The 16,495-nt window shown below is 40.1% G+C and overlaps 1 protein-coding gene across 3 annotated transcripts in view; it reads right to left on the reverse strand.

Annotated features, from left to right (window-relative positions):
- Window positions 1-16,495, reverse strand: part of slit2 (slit homolog 2 (Drosophila)) — a 392,618-nt gene that overhangs the window by 120,825 nt on the left and 255,298 nt on the right. For all 3 annotated transcript variants that reach the window (XM_078400635.1, XM_078400644.1, XM_078400653.1), the window contains exons 7-9: window positions 14,741-14,812; window positions 11,507-11,670; window positions 8,750-8,894 (exon numbers count right to left, since the gene is read on the reverse strand). In XM_078400635.1, coding sequence (XP_078256761.1) covers window positions 8,750-8,894; window positions 11,507-11,670; window positions 14,741-14,812 — 381 coding nt within the window. The remainder of the gene's footprint in view (window positions 1-8,749; window positions 8,895-11,506; window positions 11,671-14,740; window positions 14,813-16,495) is intronic.

Consider the following 16,495-nt stretch of genomic DNA (forward strand, 5'->3'; position numbering starts at 1 on the left):
ATCTGGAATACATCGGCTGAAAAGGTGGCTTAAAGCAATTCAATAATAAATTCCAAAGGGATCTAGATGAAACATCAAAAGGAAAATTGCACAGTTATTATGAAAAGCTGTGTCTGGGACCAAATGAATAGTTCTTTCAAAGATCTAACAAAGACTCGATAGGCAAAATGGCCAACTTATCATTGAATATCGCATAGTTTAATGTGAAAGAGGGCAATAGATGATAACTATGAGGCTATGAAGCAATGCTGTAAAAGGCTATGAGGCTATGAAGCAATGCTGTAAAAGGCTATGAGGCTATGAAGCAATGCTGTAAAAGGCTATGAGGCTATGAAGCAATGCTGTAAAAGGCTATGAGGCTATGAAGCAATGCTGTAAAAGGCTATGAGGCTATGAAGCAATGCTGTAAAAGGCTATGAGGCTATGAAGCAATGCTGTAAAAGGCTATGAGGCTATGAAGCAATGCTGTAAAAGCAGAAGGACAGACTAGTAAGAGCTAAACATTTGAGATTGTTGGCTTTAAAAAGAATTGTTTCAATAGCCGTAACTTGAAAAGATAGATGTCGTAGACACATGACTATTTACCTTCTGAGGTTGCTATTATACAACGTCCAAGTCATTGACAGAAGAATAAAAGACTTCATTTGACAAGGAAATAAATGACATGATTTCTCTTTACAGATATTTAAAGCTTTGTAGGATAAATGCGTGCAGTAGGTTTCATTGTGATAAATGGATTTGATTCTGAAGGAATCAAAAGGGACCAAAATTACTCATCTACCTCTGCTGTGATCTTGTTCTGTCAGCTAAATGTGTTCAGTCCATTGGAGTACAAACATTTTGCATGAAAAAGGGGTTGATTCTTGGAAGCTTCTGTTCATAACAAGCATTTAGGCAAGCTGAGATCACAAAAGAGTCACTTCTGAAAATACATTTCTATACGATAGAGGTATGGAAAGTCAGGGCTGAGGTTCAGTTTAGTAAACGATTAAGAGTAAACTAAATGCACTTTTCAGATGCACAAATACATTGCATTTTATTTTCCTGACATATTTGCGGAGTAATATTTTCCTTAGGTTTGGTAGGTCCCATTGTGTCGGGTTTGAATTTCTACCTTTCCACAATGTTAATTCGCCAATTCATAATACAAACTTAGTGAGGTCTCATTTTGAACCTTGGATATGATCAACATCTGCACATTTCATGCTGCAAACTAACAACTTGTTCACATTTTGTCAGCTACCCTGTGTAATAAATTATAAACTCATGTGTGTACAGATTGAGAGCCGAATGTTAAACAGCAGCTGAGGATTTAAGACTGCTTCTACACTGAAAGTGCTACTACATCTTCTGGACAAGCATGTGTTATATTATTCTCCATTAACAGCCGCAGTAATTCTCGTAAGGACAGAAGGGCACACAAGTAAAACCATCCTAGATACTAAAATCTACCAGGCCCACAGACGAGGAACTACACTGGGACAAACATTATTTATCCCCACACATGGTTATTTGATGGATAGTGGACCCACTTGCTGAAAAACCCATCCAATCTTAATTCTATGGATTTCAAGCAAATGAACATTAGGTGTATGTCAAACTGGGCCGTGGATTAGCCTCGCCAGTGGAAATAACAATTAACACCTTAATATCCAGATGTAGAGAAACTACACTGCACAAGGTCGTTCTCCAAAAGTACTACCATACCATTACATTGAGTAACAATGAGCTAACAAATTGAGTAAAAAATGGGTTAAAATGAGCAAATAAGAGTAACAAAAAGGTTTAGTTTAGTTTAGTTTAGAGGTACAACGCGGAAACAGACCTTTTGGGCCACCGAGTCCACGCCGACCATTGATCTCGCACACTGGTTCCACGTTATCCCACTTTTGCAATCAACACACGAGGAACAATTTACAGAAACCAATTAACCTATAAACCTGCACGTCTTTGGAATGTGTGAGGAAACCAGAGCACCCGGTGAAAACCCATGCATTCACAGGGAGAACGTGCGACCTTAGCATAGACAGCACCCGGCGTCAGGGATCGAACCCGGGTCTCTGGCGCTGTGAGGCAGCAGCTCTACCGCTACGCCACTGTGCTGCCCAGGTGATAGAAATGAATGGGTTTCATTCTATACCTGTCCCTGCAAACCAACAATCGGTCTCCACCACCTGCAAATGCCAACTGATGAACAAAACCACATTTTCTATTTGCCACCTACATTTGGCAATGACCACACAGTAGTGCTCAAGGAAGTACAATTCTCTTTCTATCACTGACAAAAGGATAACCGGCACCTTCACTGGACTGATCTGAGTGCTTAAATGCTTCAATCTTGATCAACCTTTCAGAAAGGAGATGCAAGGAATTACAGATGCTGGAATGTTGTGCAAAACACAAAATGCTGCATTCCCAGATCTCATTCAGCATCACTCTAGGCTAGTTCACTGCCTTCCGAATGGTTGAGCAAAAAACAAAGTGCCAGAATAACTCAGCGAGTCAGGCAGCATCGGTGAGGAAATGGACAGGCATCATTTTAAAAAAAAGTCACCTGTCCAATTCCTCCACAGATGCTGCCTGACTCGCTGAGTTACTCCGGCACTTTGTTTTTTGCTCAACCATTCGGAAGGCAGTGAACTAGCCTAGAGTGATGCTGAATGAGATCTGGGAATGCAAACACCAGCTATAACAACACTGTGGAGCAGCAGTTATCCAGAAAGGAGAATGGAGAGCTATATTGCCAGATTGTTAGAGCATGGAGAAGATTTACACTTTGGCTTTTTTAGTAATGAGTGATTTGTAGCACGAGCCCAAACTGGGAAGACAAGTACAGTCACCAGATTGTGATCGATGGAGACAGTGAGACAGTTAACCTGTTAAATCTGATTGTTAACCTGTTAAATCTGATTGTTAACCTGTTAGGTCTGATTGCCAATGTGCACTCCAAACTGTGGGTGTGAAGTTGTAGAATCTAACCTAATGGTTCTAAATGCATCATGTTAACACTTCATAGTGCTTAAGATAGTGTTCTCAGTGAATGATCTGTTATTGGATCACAAGGAGAACTGCTAAGGCCTGGAAGGAGAACAAGAAGATTGTTTAGAGACCCAAGAGGTATGGAAAGGTTAGAAAAATGTGGAAGAAAGCATCACAGGAACGCAGGAAGCATTTTATAAAATATATATAAGGTCATAAGTGTAATAGAAAAATGAATCTTGAATATTATTTCAAGTTAAACAAGGTAATCTATTATTGCAAGATAGTCGCTGATTGTTTGGAAATTCCCATGAATTGGAATCTGACTCACCAGGCGATGTTTTCCATGCTCCTTTGAATCTCACCAGGGACCAGATTCCAGCACTCCCTTTAAGCCCAGTAGGAACCCACTTCCAATGGTCTCTATACACTCACCAGGGTCACACTTCTCACACTCCCTTTAAACTAACTGGGGCTCAGTTTCCCACACTCCTTTTGGAATATGTACTGTACTTCTGTATTACATGCAGAAAAAAATGAATTAGAAGTTCATTGGCGTATGAATGAATAATATCAAGTAGTCTGGAAGGTCTGTGGATCTGACACCACCAGAGCTTTGATCTTGAATATCTTGAACAAAGAGTTATTCAAGACCATGAACCCAAGAAACAGAGGCAGGAGAAGATTCCGCCTTTCAAATAAGACCACGAATCATCAGTTCCTGGCTTCGACATCCTGATTTCTCCCCCCCCCCCTCCGATTTTCTTATAATTTTGGTAACTGTTGATCACTGCCTTGAATGCAAGATTGAATATAAGATATTGGGGCAGCATTAGGCCATTTGGCCCATCAAGTAAGCTTAATGATACCACCTTCACTGCATTCTAGGGAGGGAACTATGGAAGAACCATGATCCTCTGATATAAGAAATTCCTTCTGAACTCCACTTTAAATCCTTTGAGTCCGCCTTCTGTAACTATGCTTCCTAGATCTAGGTCCTGGATCCTTTGGAAACTATCCTGTCAATCCCTCTCCAAATCTTGTTTCAGTAAGATCATCTCTGATTTCTCAATACTCCAAAAGCCCCAACCTGCTCAATCATTCTTAATATGTCAATTTTTTCATCACAGGTATTCACCTAATTAACCTTCTTTGCACTGCTTCTATTCCAGCATATCCTTTGTTAAACATGGCTACAAAACGTACATGCTGTACTCCAGGTGTGGTCTCACCAGCATCTTAAAAAAGATGCATTAAAACCCCTTCACCCCTTGCAATAAAGGCTATCATTCTATTTGCCTTCCAAATAGCATGCCTCACCTACGTGCTAACCAATTATGTTTCTTGTTCTGCCATTTTAGATCCCTGCGCACAGTATTTTGCAGAATTAATCCATTTCAATAATAATTTGCTTTTTTATTCTACCTTCCAAAGTGGATATCCCCACAATTTCCCACGATATTGTTTGTGTGCCAATTACTTGCCAGCTCACTTATCCATCCATATCTCTTCGCAATAATTTTGTGGGCTCCTCACAATTTACTAACTCATCAATTTTTGTATAATTAGCAAATTTTGTTCAACAAAATTATTAATATTTAATAAGGGACATCACAAGTTACTTATTGACAATACAAAAATGACGTTTTCTGTTTCTCATGTGTTTATACTCTCTCTCTCTCTCTCTCTCTCTCTCTCTCTCTCGGTCTCTCTGTGTCTCTTTCTCTCTCTGTCTCTGTCTCTCTCTCTCTCTCTCTCTGTCTCTCTCTGTCTCTCTCTCTCTCTCTCTCTCTCTCTCTCTCTCTCTCTCTCTCTCTCTCTCTGTCTCTCTCTCTCTCTCTGTGTCTCTCTGTCTGTCTCTCTCTCTCTCTCTCTCTCTCTCTCTCTCTCTCTCTCTCTCTCTCTCTCTCTCTCTCTCTCTCTCTCTCTCTCTCTCTCTACAATCTTATCCCATTTTGTAGCCTTTTATGCAGCACCTTATTGTATGGAAACCCAAACATGTCACATTTACTGGTTCCCATTTATACTCCCTACCGGTTACATCTTGAAAGAATTCTATCAAATTTGTCAAATACAATATTCATTTCAAAAAACCGCCTTGACTCGGTTCACCTCTCTTATGTTATAAATATCCTACTAATACCTCCTTAACAGTGGATTCCAGCATTTTCTCAATGAATTACATTAGGCCGATAGGCCTACAGTTTTCAGTTTGGTGTCTCCCTCCTCACACAAAGGGAGCAACATCTAGAAGTATATTTTGAATGTAGGAAGAGAAAGAAAGATAAACTCTAATCATTCAGGAGAGAAATGCAGATATTTGCAGGGGTGGAACTAAATGGATACAAGAACAGTGCAGCACAGGAACAGGCCCTGCACTCCACAATGTATGTACCAAACATGATACCAATGGCTGTACCACACATGATATCAGAGCTCCTCCCTCTGAAGCTGCACATACATTATTCTATGCAGAGATGTCAAGATGAATTGGATTAGCTGAGCTCTGCATATCTCCTGAATGTTATTAAAGTGAACTTTAGACCCTACCACAGGAAATTATTTGAAATTGAATGCCAAAGACTCGGTAATTAAATCTCTCTGTTGGACGGCACAGTGGCAGCCTTACAAGGGCCAGAGAACTGGGTTTGATGCTGATTATGGATGCTGTCTGTACGGCGTTTGTACATTCTCCCTGTGACCATGTGGGTTTTCTCTGGGTGCTCCCGTTTCCTCCCACACTCCAAATACATGCAGGTTTGTAGGTTAATTGGTTTTGGTAAAATTGTAAATTGTTCCTAGTGTCTAGGATAGTGCTAGTGTACAAGGTGATTGCTGGTCGGTGCGGACTCGGTGGGTCAAAGGGCCTGTTTCCGCACTGTGTCGCTAAAGTCTAAAGTAAAGAGATAGTCTATAAAAAGTTACACGCATCAGAGTATTTTCTGTAACTTTTGTTCATCAGTTGTGAAGAAAGGAACGTCAACGGAATATTGTTTATCTCTGATTGAGATTCCCAGGCGCACTATGTAAAATCAAAGTGATGCCAATGTAGGAGAGGGTGTAAGACAGAGGGGACTCAAGGGTTCTTCTTTGTTTCTCCAAGTGGTTCCATGTAAATGCTATCTCACTGTTTTCTTCCAGCTAACAAGCTCAGCTAACAATATTTGAGAGCCATTTTCATCCATCTCCATGTATTCTACCTGTACTACCAGGGCTGGGAATTCTCCCAGCTTAAGTGGAAGAAAATCTAATTAAGCCTTCCATTTCTCTGAAAGATCGGTTGTTTATTCTTGGCTCTGCTTTGTCCAAGAGGTATATCAATAACAAACACATGTATCACACTTTTCTAATCACCCTATTTTCAGGTTTGAATGCTTCAAGTTAAGTACTCAGAGGCTCTAATAGTTTTAGCTTCCAGGCACATTGGCAAACCTCTCTTTTGCTCTGTCTCTTTATATTTATTGGAGCTAAATTGCTTGACCTCTTCAAACTGTTACTCCTCATGTTTTCGCATCAATCAAACATCAATTGCGAGGGTAAGTTAATTTGGTTCAGAATAGTAAGTGTGGTAAATCAGAATGAGTTGAGGTCATATCGTAAGATCGTACATTGCGGCATTCACAAAGCAGAGGATTTTTCTACACACCTGAGGCACAGTGGATGATATTGGTTCATACTGTAAAATCTAGTGCTTGTCAGAATTCCTCCTCTGAAGCTGCACTTACATTATTCTTGCTGCCCTTGAGGCATTCCTGTTACCAATTGCTAGTGTAAATAGAGAAATACTATTTTGACAATGCAGAACCTGAGGAATATTTCACTCCTCTATACCCCAGCCTCTGGCGAGGCGGTTCTCTTGCAACGGTGCCTGGGGAGTTGGTGGAGGAAAGAAAAGCCAGCGTTCAGTCACGGTGCGGGATAACAAGTCTTTCCGTCAGTTTAAAATTAGTTGATTTTTAGATTACTTGGTTAGTGATTTGTGGATACTATCACCAACAACATCTACTTGCATTTATCTAGCACCTTTAATGTTGTAAATGACCACAAGCTAACCACTCAAAAAGAAACAGACTTTGCGTTTCATGCTGATGACTTTCATCTGGAACGTTGGGGCTCAGCGGTAGAGTTGCTGCCTTACAACTCCGGAGACCCAGGTTCGATCCCGAATACGGGTGCTGTCTGTACGAAGTTTGTAAGTTCTTAACTGAAGGTTTTAAGGCACATGAGGAAGAATTTAATTTGCCTGAGAGTGGCGAATCTGTGGAATTCATTGCAACAGATGATTGCGGAGGCCAAGATACTGGGTATTTTAAAGTGGAGATTGATAGGTTCTTGATTAGTGAGTGCGTTAAAGATTACGGGGAGAAGGCAGGAGAATGGGATTGGGAGGGAAAAATAGATCTGCCATGACTGAATGGCGGCGCAGATTCGATGAGCTGAATGGCCTAATTCTGCTCCTATATCTTATGCACTTGTTTAAATGGAAGAAATAGTGATGAGTTGGAGGGTTTTGAAAGGGATTTTTTTTCAGGGACTCAATGGCTAATAGCGTGGCCACCACTGGTGAAGAAATTAAGATCTGATTTGCCCGGTAACTGAGACTAGCAGAAAACATTCTGATCCGGGGTGTCACAAACAGTCATTTATGGCTGGTGGAAACCTTGTTGCCTTTTGCTGACCTGATGAAGTATTAGGAAGTTAAATATTTCACTGTCGGGGTTGCAGATTTTCTCGGTATGACAGGGTTTGTTTCCATTACAGATTTGTAGCATCTACTGTATTTCGCTTTTGTATTGATGCCAAAACATTTTGTGGATTACATTTTAATTGAGTGGATGTAGGAGAAATGCACAGTGTGAAATGCATCACATTTTGCATCTTGTTTAGATCTTTATTTTAAACATTTTTGCAAACTGCAATTATTGTCTTGAAATAGAAGATAAATGGAAACCCATTCAAAATGTAATGTATGTTATTGTGGTCAGATGATGCAAGGTATAAAATAGCTTCCACTGTTCGACTCATTATGTGATATCGTCAACACCCAAAACCTATAGAAGTCACACACGGCAGTTACCTACAATGCGGGAGATATATCATTATAACTTACATGGTAACAAAGAAGAGGAATAGTTTACCGGCCATAGTCCTTCTTATCTTTATTCCTTTGCTTTGATACATTTTATCAGATTACTACCCATCTGTATTTATTCCATTGGGCATTCAATGAAACAATGTGTCAAGCATTCTTTTATATATTAAACATACATTTACAAATTAGGTAACTATGGTTACATTTGCATGCAATGGTGCTTTCGGCACACGTAACTGCCAGCTGCAAGTGGATGAAACGCTCAGACCCTGCCGGTAGCAAGTGAAATATATGACCTTGATGAACAATTGACGTGCAAAGGAATCCATCTGAATTCTTAAGCTGAATTCATTGAAAGAACTTAAAGCACTAATGCCGACACAATGAAGTGCAGATGCTAAAATCTTGAGTAACATAGACTGCTGGAGTAACGTAGCGGGTCAGGCAGCGTGTCTGGAGAGCATGAATAGATGATGTTTTAGTTCAGCACAGTCCGTCAGACTGAATAAGAGAACTGATTGCCTGTTGGCCGCCTGTCCGTGCCCTCCAGAAATGCTGCCCGACCCGCTGAGTTACTCCAGTATTTAGTGCTTTATAAAGTGTTAATGCTCCTCACTGGGCAGTTAATTCAATGCAAGGCCACTGCAATTGGAATGAAAGGAAAAGCGGGAAGCTTACATTTCAGTGATGCTTTCTGGAAGGTTGCTTGATATCTCCGTGAGGCCCTTGCCACGACAGTCCACGATGCTGTTGCTACACGTGCAGACAGCTGGGCAGGACTTTGAATAGACACTGCAGGACTGCGTTGTCGAACTCTGGTGCCCTGATGAAGCAAAGAGAAAGAGAACAATATCAATCAAACCCATAGTGCCTTGAAATGTTCCTTTTTGATGTCTAACTGGCCAGGTTTATATGTAATTTATCATTTGTACTTTCTCAATAAGTACACTCATTACAGCATGAATTAACAAATGTTTAATAAAAATTCAAATACGTTTTAAATGGGCAAATTTTTTTACAATTAGTTATCCTTGAGATCGGGCTACATTGCCAAAAGGCATAAGTAATAACCTGTATTACAAATAAGAAGGATGAAAGTAGACTTTAAACATGACCTACGTCGCTGAGCTCATTTACGAACACGGCTGAATTTATAACATACAGTTCGTATTTAATTATGGGCAGGAGAATAAAACAATCAAAACTCTGATGCATCCGACAAAACTGTTGGTACTGCACTGCATGCAGCAAACCCACTAGGGCTGATGTATAATTTACATCACATTTTTTCATGTCGGCAAGTATGTATTTAGGTTGAATGGATGCACCAACTATTTAGCTGTATATTATTTCTGCAATAATGCCAACTCTAACAACTCATGTTGCTGCATCAAAGGTCCACTGAATACCAAGCCTCACGTTAAGTACTAAAAATCAGACCCTGAATACACACAAAATGCAGCCACAAGAACTGTCTGTCCACAGGGCCAACTTCAAATAGCCCTGCTGCATAATGGCACGGTCAAATTGTTCGGTCAGTAGTCCACCCACATTACTTTTATATCTAGTTGCTTCTGGCTATGTCGCTACGCCAGATATATTATTTTTGGTTATTCCTTACAGGCGGCACAGCGGTAGACCTGGGTTCAATCTGTGCGGAGTTTGTACGTTCTCCCTGTGACTGCGTGGGTTTTCTCTGCATGCAGGGTTGTAGGTTAATTGGCTTCTGTAAATTGCCCCTAGTGTGCAGGATGGAACTAGTGTACGGGTGATCGCTGGTCGGCCTGGACTTGGGTGGCCGAAGGGCCTGCTTCCATGTTTTATCTATACACTGAAATGGGATTACACATTGGTAAATATATATAGATGGGAGTCAACTGCATTGTCTGGTATCAAAGAAAGGGCTACGTGATAGCCGCTAGGATAGATTGTTGCGATGTCAAAAGTCCGGAGAATAACAAAAATGGCAAATATAAGGGCAATGAGATCGCTTGTAGTAAATCACGCAAATCAAACCTATTACAATAGAACCAGATTGACTAAGGTTAAATTTTGACTCAATTACTTATATATTATAAATTATAACAGCAACTCTTGATAGAAGAAAAAGACTAATTCCCATTAACAGAATCTTTGTTCTTAAGGTTTAGAGTCTACTCCTGATCCTCCAACATTTTTTTACTGGATTCACTGGAGTGGTTCCTCCCAAAGATTCACTTTTTGTACATTATTGATGGAAGAGAGATCTGAATGTTATGTGACAGGTGACAAATGGCGAAACAAAAGCTAGTAAATTAGCACGTAGCTTAAAAATGCATCGTTTAAAAATAATCCATCAGTATTCTTTAAAAATGCTTTGCATCGTCCGAGAGCAGTTAACAGTCCCACTTCCAACAATGAGCAGATTGCAAAAAGAAATGAACTTGCCTTCATCCTCATCTGGATAGCATGCGATAAAAATGATAAAAACACAATGAGATTAACGCCATGCGATTAGGTCCATAATAAACTGTGCCTGATTAGGCAAATACGGTAACGAATTAAGAGACTTATTAGGCTATTTGGAACTGCATTTCAAGAAAAATATAAAATCATCATCAGGCTCAATGGAAAGAAAAGTGCGCTTAGCATACACAGGAGTGGCGACAAAACGGATACGGCGTTTGCAAGCAACATGGGAGCGGCATTTCATTGTCCATTGGATTGAATGAAGGCAAAATCTGCTGGTGACACACTTTGCACATTCTTACAACAGACATAACATCACCAGAACATTAGGTATTCCTTTTTTTTCTGATTTATTACTAAGGTTCAAAAGAATGCAACTAAAACTGGAACCTCTTCACCACCTCCCTCCCCCATGTTCCTATTCCCTATGGACCCAACACAAATAACTTTACAGTTAAAAAAAATAAATCACCCAACTCCTACTAACAGATCTCATGCTAAGGAATATCACTGGAGTTCTTCAGGTAATCATTTTAACAATACCATTTCAGGAATATATTCAATAGGAAAAACGATTACTTCAATAATAACTGATATTAACATCTTAGTTCAAGGTTGGAATACGCTGTAAAAAATCAACAATTTTTGAAACCTATTAGAATCATACATCATATTGTTATATTCATTTAATTTGCATTTTTTCCTTTCTGAGCACAATTTCATAAATAGTAAATTAGTAGGAACATGCATACATTACCGATATTTCAACATACCATTTAGCAATTTGACCAAAAACTGCCTTATACCACATGCTGAGCAATTAAACAGTTACAACATGAAGCATTCACTATTTCTGTAGACATGGTATATGCTCTGCCAATACAACTCTACTCAAAAGGTAAATGAGGACTGGCTCCCTGCGTTCCAGTGCGGTTCTCGTATACGCTATGACCAGCCCTTCTTTCAATAGTTTTGTTCTCCACTTACCAGAGCAAATAAACTCCTTCTTTTGTACCTCAGCAACATTGTGGCCCCTCAGGTGTCCAGGACCCGTGCACTGAGTGTAAAGCCCAACCCGTGGGCGCTGCCGCAGCCAATCAGCGAGCCACGCTAAGTGGCAGTCGCAGAACAGGTTGTTCGAATGGAGGCGGCTGGAATAAAAATGCACGGAACAGAGTTAATACATTTAAGCGAACAAGGGAGAGTGAGCAATGCGATTTCAGGGCTCCATGCTTACGGAGAGAAAATCAGGAATCAATCCTTTAATCTCATCTGTAAATTTAATGCTCCCTGACAAGGTCAATTCCAATGCTTCCATCTTTTTTTTTCCCCTCCGAACAGCATTTGTGTGACAGCAGCCTTTTAGTTAAAGATTAATTAATTAATAAAAGTTGGCTCAGTTGTCACAAAATCAATTCAAAGCATTCCCCTTTGACTGGATTACCAGCACAGGAAACACCTAAAAGCCAGAAATGTAATTATGGAATTCAGAAACTTAAGTCTCACCCAAACAATAGACAATAAACATTCGGTGCAGGAGTAGGCCATTCGGCCCTTCGAGCCAGCACCACCATTCAATGTGATCATGGCTGATCATTCTCAATCAGTACCCCGTTCCTGCTTTCTCCCCATACCCCCTGACTCCGCTATCCGTAAGAGCTCTATCTAGCTCTCTCTTGAAAGCATTCAGAGAACTGGCCTCCACTGCCTTCTGAGGCAGAGAATTCCAGAGATTTACAACTTTCTGACTGAAAAAGGTTTTCCTCATCTCAGTTCTAAATGGCCTACCCCTTATTCTTAAACTTTGGCCCCTGGTTCTGGACTCCCCCAACATTGGGAACATGTTTCCTGCCTCTAACGTGTCCAACCCCTTAATAATCATATGTTTCAATAGGATCCCCTCTCATCCTTCTAAATTCCCGTGTATATAAGCCTAGTCGCTCCAGTCTTTTACCATACGACAGCCCCGCCATTCCGGGAATTAACCTAGTAAACCTACGCTGCACGCCCTCAATAGCAAGAATATCCTTCCTCAAATTTGGAGACCAAAACTGCACACAGTACTCCAGGTGCGGTCTCACTATGGCCCTGTACAACTGTAGAAGGACCTCTTTGCTCCTCCTGTTACTCAACTCCTCTTGTTATGATGGCCAACATTCCATTGGCTTTCTTCACTACCTGCTTGCTTCCTTTCAGTGACTGATGCACTAGGACACCCAGATCTCGTTGTACGTCCCCTTTTCCTAACTTGACACCATTCAGATAATAATCTGCCTTCCTATTCTTACCACCAAAGTGGATAACCTCACACTTATCCACATTAAACTGCATCTGCCATGCATCCGCCCACGCACACAGCCTGTCCAAATCACCCTGCAACCTCATAGCAACTTCCTCACAGTTCACACTGCCCCCCAGCTTTGTGTCATCTGCAAATTTGCTAATGTTACTTTTAATCCCTTCATCCAAGTCATTAATGTATATTGTAAATAGTTGCGGTCCCAGCACCGAGCCTTGCGGTACCCCACTAGTCACTGCCTGCCATTCTGAAAGAGACCCATTTATGCCCACTCTTTGCTTTCTGTCTGCCAACCAATTTTCTATCCATGTCAGTACCCAATACCATGTGCTCTAATTTTGCACACTAATCTCCTATGTGGGACCTTGTCGAAGGCTTTCTGAAAGTCACCGGCTCTCCCCCATCCATTTTCCTAGTTACATCCTCAAAGAATTCCAGAAGATTAGTCAAGCATGATTTCCCCTTGTAAATCCATGCTGACTCAGAACAATCCTGTTACTGCTATCCAAATGCTCCGCAATTTCGTATTTTATAATGGACTCCAGCATCTTCCCCACCACTGATGTCAGACTAACTGGTCTATAATTTCCTGTTTTCTCTCTCCCTCCATTCTTAAAAAGTGGGATAACATTAGCTTTCATCCAATCCACAGGAACTGATCCTGAATCTATAGAACATTGGAAAATGATCACCAATGCGTCTATGATTTCTAGAGCCATCTCCTTAAGTACCCTGGGATGCAGACCATTGGGCCCTGGAGATTTATCAGCCTTCCCAACACCATTTCCTGCCTAATATGAATTTCCTTCAGTTCCTCCGTCACCCTAGGATCTCTGGTCACTAGAACATCTGGGAGATTGTTTGTATCTTCCAGGTATGAAAGGATGCAAAATGCCCAACAGTGGTAACATACTGTCAGCAAGTAAAATAATGCTTGTAGAAGCTTTGGCTCCTAATTAAAACACTCATAAGTCTTGCCATCATTAGTCTCTATATAAAGCATCATTAGTCTCCAAAGCCCATTTAACAGAAGACATTCATTTTCTGCTGAACAAGGTAGCATAATAATGCATATAAAACAATCTTTTCACATCCTTTTTTTCCATGATTTCCTTTTTTGTTTAGTCACTGAAAAGGGATTAACAGGTTTCTGCCCCTCGGTACTCGTGCTCAATGCAATCTCTGAAATTAAAAGACAAATGGCAGTGAGCACGAGAATTAAGTAAGCTGCTTTTCCTGACAGGACCTTCACAAGAACATGGCTCCCTTCCAACAGCCAAAAAGCAGCTCGCCATTAATAAAATATCAGACAAATGCATCCTCTAAATTAGGCAAATTACTTCAGACTGGCTTTCATGTTCCTCAAAGTAAAATAAAGGATGACAAAAGCAATAAATCAAAATGCTGCCTCGAATCCTCCTTTGACTGTAATGTCATTTCATCAAAACCTTTTAGTCAATGCATTCAATCCTAACAAAATATACCCTAATGGATATTGAGACTCTGAATGTTGCTCAGCATGCTAATTTTCCTTTCAGGAGATTGCTGGATAGACAGTTACTTTTAATTAAATATCTCCTCTAAGATAGGGTTGTTTTAGTAGCCAACCTGATGTGCTTTCTTCAAATTAAAAAAAAATTGAAAAAAATCCTGGAAAATAAATTTCTCCAGTATTTGCATTTCATCTTTTGCTGCCTCCAATTCACCTCTAGATTGTTTGCTTTAAAGCCATTATAAATATATTTTGAGAAACATTTGTAATGAAATCGGAGGAAGCATTGCTGAAGCACTACATGCATTTTAATGCAGATTTAGAATATTGTTGCTATTCAACTACAGACATCTCTAACTCAAAAACTGCTTGTCTACTTGAGAGTGATAAATACTATATTTTTCTTAACGTACTCTTTGTTTTCACTTACAAGGTTCTAAGCCTCGGCATGTGGTTGAAGCTTGCCACTGAGAGTCGAGAGATATTGTTATTGTTAAGAGTGCTGTAAGACAAAAAATATTAAGATACACATTTCACAAATGCATTGAATTACTCACATTTCAAAATTAATTGTAATCGTTCTTTGTTGTTGATAGGGCCATGCACATTCAACGAATAACAAAGGGGAAATTAGCGTATTTTCTCCCTGTGTGAAGTTCAAAGAGCTTTCAAGCAGATCATTCCTTCTGTGAGAAGTCCAAATACTTGATGTGAAAACATTATTCAGAACTATGTGGTTCATAGCAGAAGGGAAATGTGGGCTTTGAAAGGGAGGAAGAGAGTAGCCACCGACAGCACTTGTGTACTGCATTGAAGCTCACTTTGAAATACTGATCTCAGTTCTTCAGTCAGCTTACGGACTTGGCTTGACTGCATAACTGGGGTGCAGGTAAGATTCCAATGTGACATGATGCAGGTGTATAATATCCTTCTCTTAGGCATGTTTTGTAGGGACACAAAATATAAACAGTAATATTGCAAGAATCACTGATATTTCTCTTATTTCGATTGATGTTTGCAATGCATGATTTTGTAAGACATGAACTGACAATTAAAATAACGCACCATCCTTCATTGTACTAATTACATGGAATTTATTCATTGTTTCAGCCATACAGAGAATGAGATCATTGTCCTATGTTTTAATAAAATGAATCAATTTCTGCGCACAGCTCAACAGCATCTGAAAATCAAAACATCGAATACTGATTTGAACTGGCTTTGAACTGAAAGAAACATCTTCCTGGTTTGTTAGGGAAGATGTGACTGGTAGGTTAGAAATCATTCGGCCTCCCATTCATTCATTTTTGCTTCATTCCAAGTTATGCCAACAGCTGTTTATGGAGAATATCCTTAACAAACAATTGAAACAGTTGAAAGATCAATGTAAAATATGACTGCTAACATAAAAAGCAAAAAAAAATTTTTTTTTTAAACACAGTGGTTCCTACAGAGCCTTACCAGTTTACATCAATGCACGCCTCTTCGGGTCAGTGCAGAGTAGCCATTTTTAAAGTTTTTTTTGTTGTTGTAAGAAATTGATCATTGATTTAATTTTCCTTGTCTGGTTTTCATGGAAAGTTATGGTTCACCAGAGAGGTGTCGAGGCTGCTGTTTAAAATCATAGTAAGACCAAGTGCACTTTTGAATATTGCTTTGGGAAGGGGAATGTTCTGTAAATTATCATAGAACCTGTCTGGTGAAAAATAAAACTGGGACAAACAATTCAGGGGATTACAATTACAGAGGAAGTGTAGAAACAAGGAACTGCAGATGCAGCTTTACACAAAAGGGCACAAAGTGCTGGAGTATTTCAGCGGGACAAACAGCATCTCTGGAGAATATGAACAGGTGATGTTTCAGGTCAGGTCCCTTCTCCAGACTCTAGAACTACATAGAAGAACTACATTACTGCTTGGAACTCTCTGCTCAAGTAGCTCAAGTTAATATGTCCAGTTTTGTGCCAGATTCCCCCGGCTCCAATCTTCCTCCAGAGAATTGGTGTGAATTGACTCAATCTTTAATTGTCCTGGAAAAAACTGGGTTCAGTTTCTCCAAACAAAACTAGTTGGTAACCAGGTAAACTGATCCAAAGACCCACGAGCTTACTCCAGGTGTGACTCCCCGTCCTTTGCTGAAGGAAAGGGACCAGCCTTTGTTTAAAACATCTGGTGATCAAACCATT

Source organism: Rhinoraja longicauda, chromosome 1 (genome assembly GCF_053455715.1).
Source record: "Rhinoraja longicauda isolate Sanriku21f chromosome 1, sRhiLon1.1, whole genome shotgun sequence".
Taxonomy (NCBI): domain Eukaryota; kingdom Metazoa; phylum Chordata; class Chondrichthyes; order Rajiformes; family Arhynchobatidae; genus Rhinoraja; species Rhinoraja longicauda.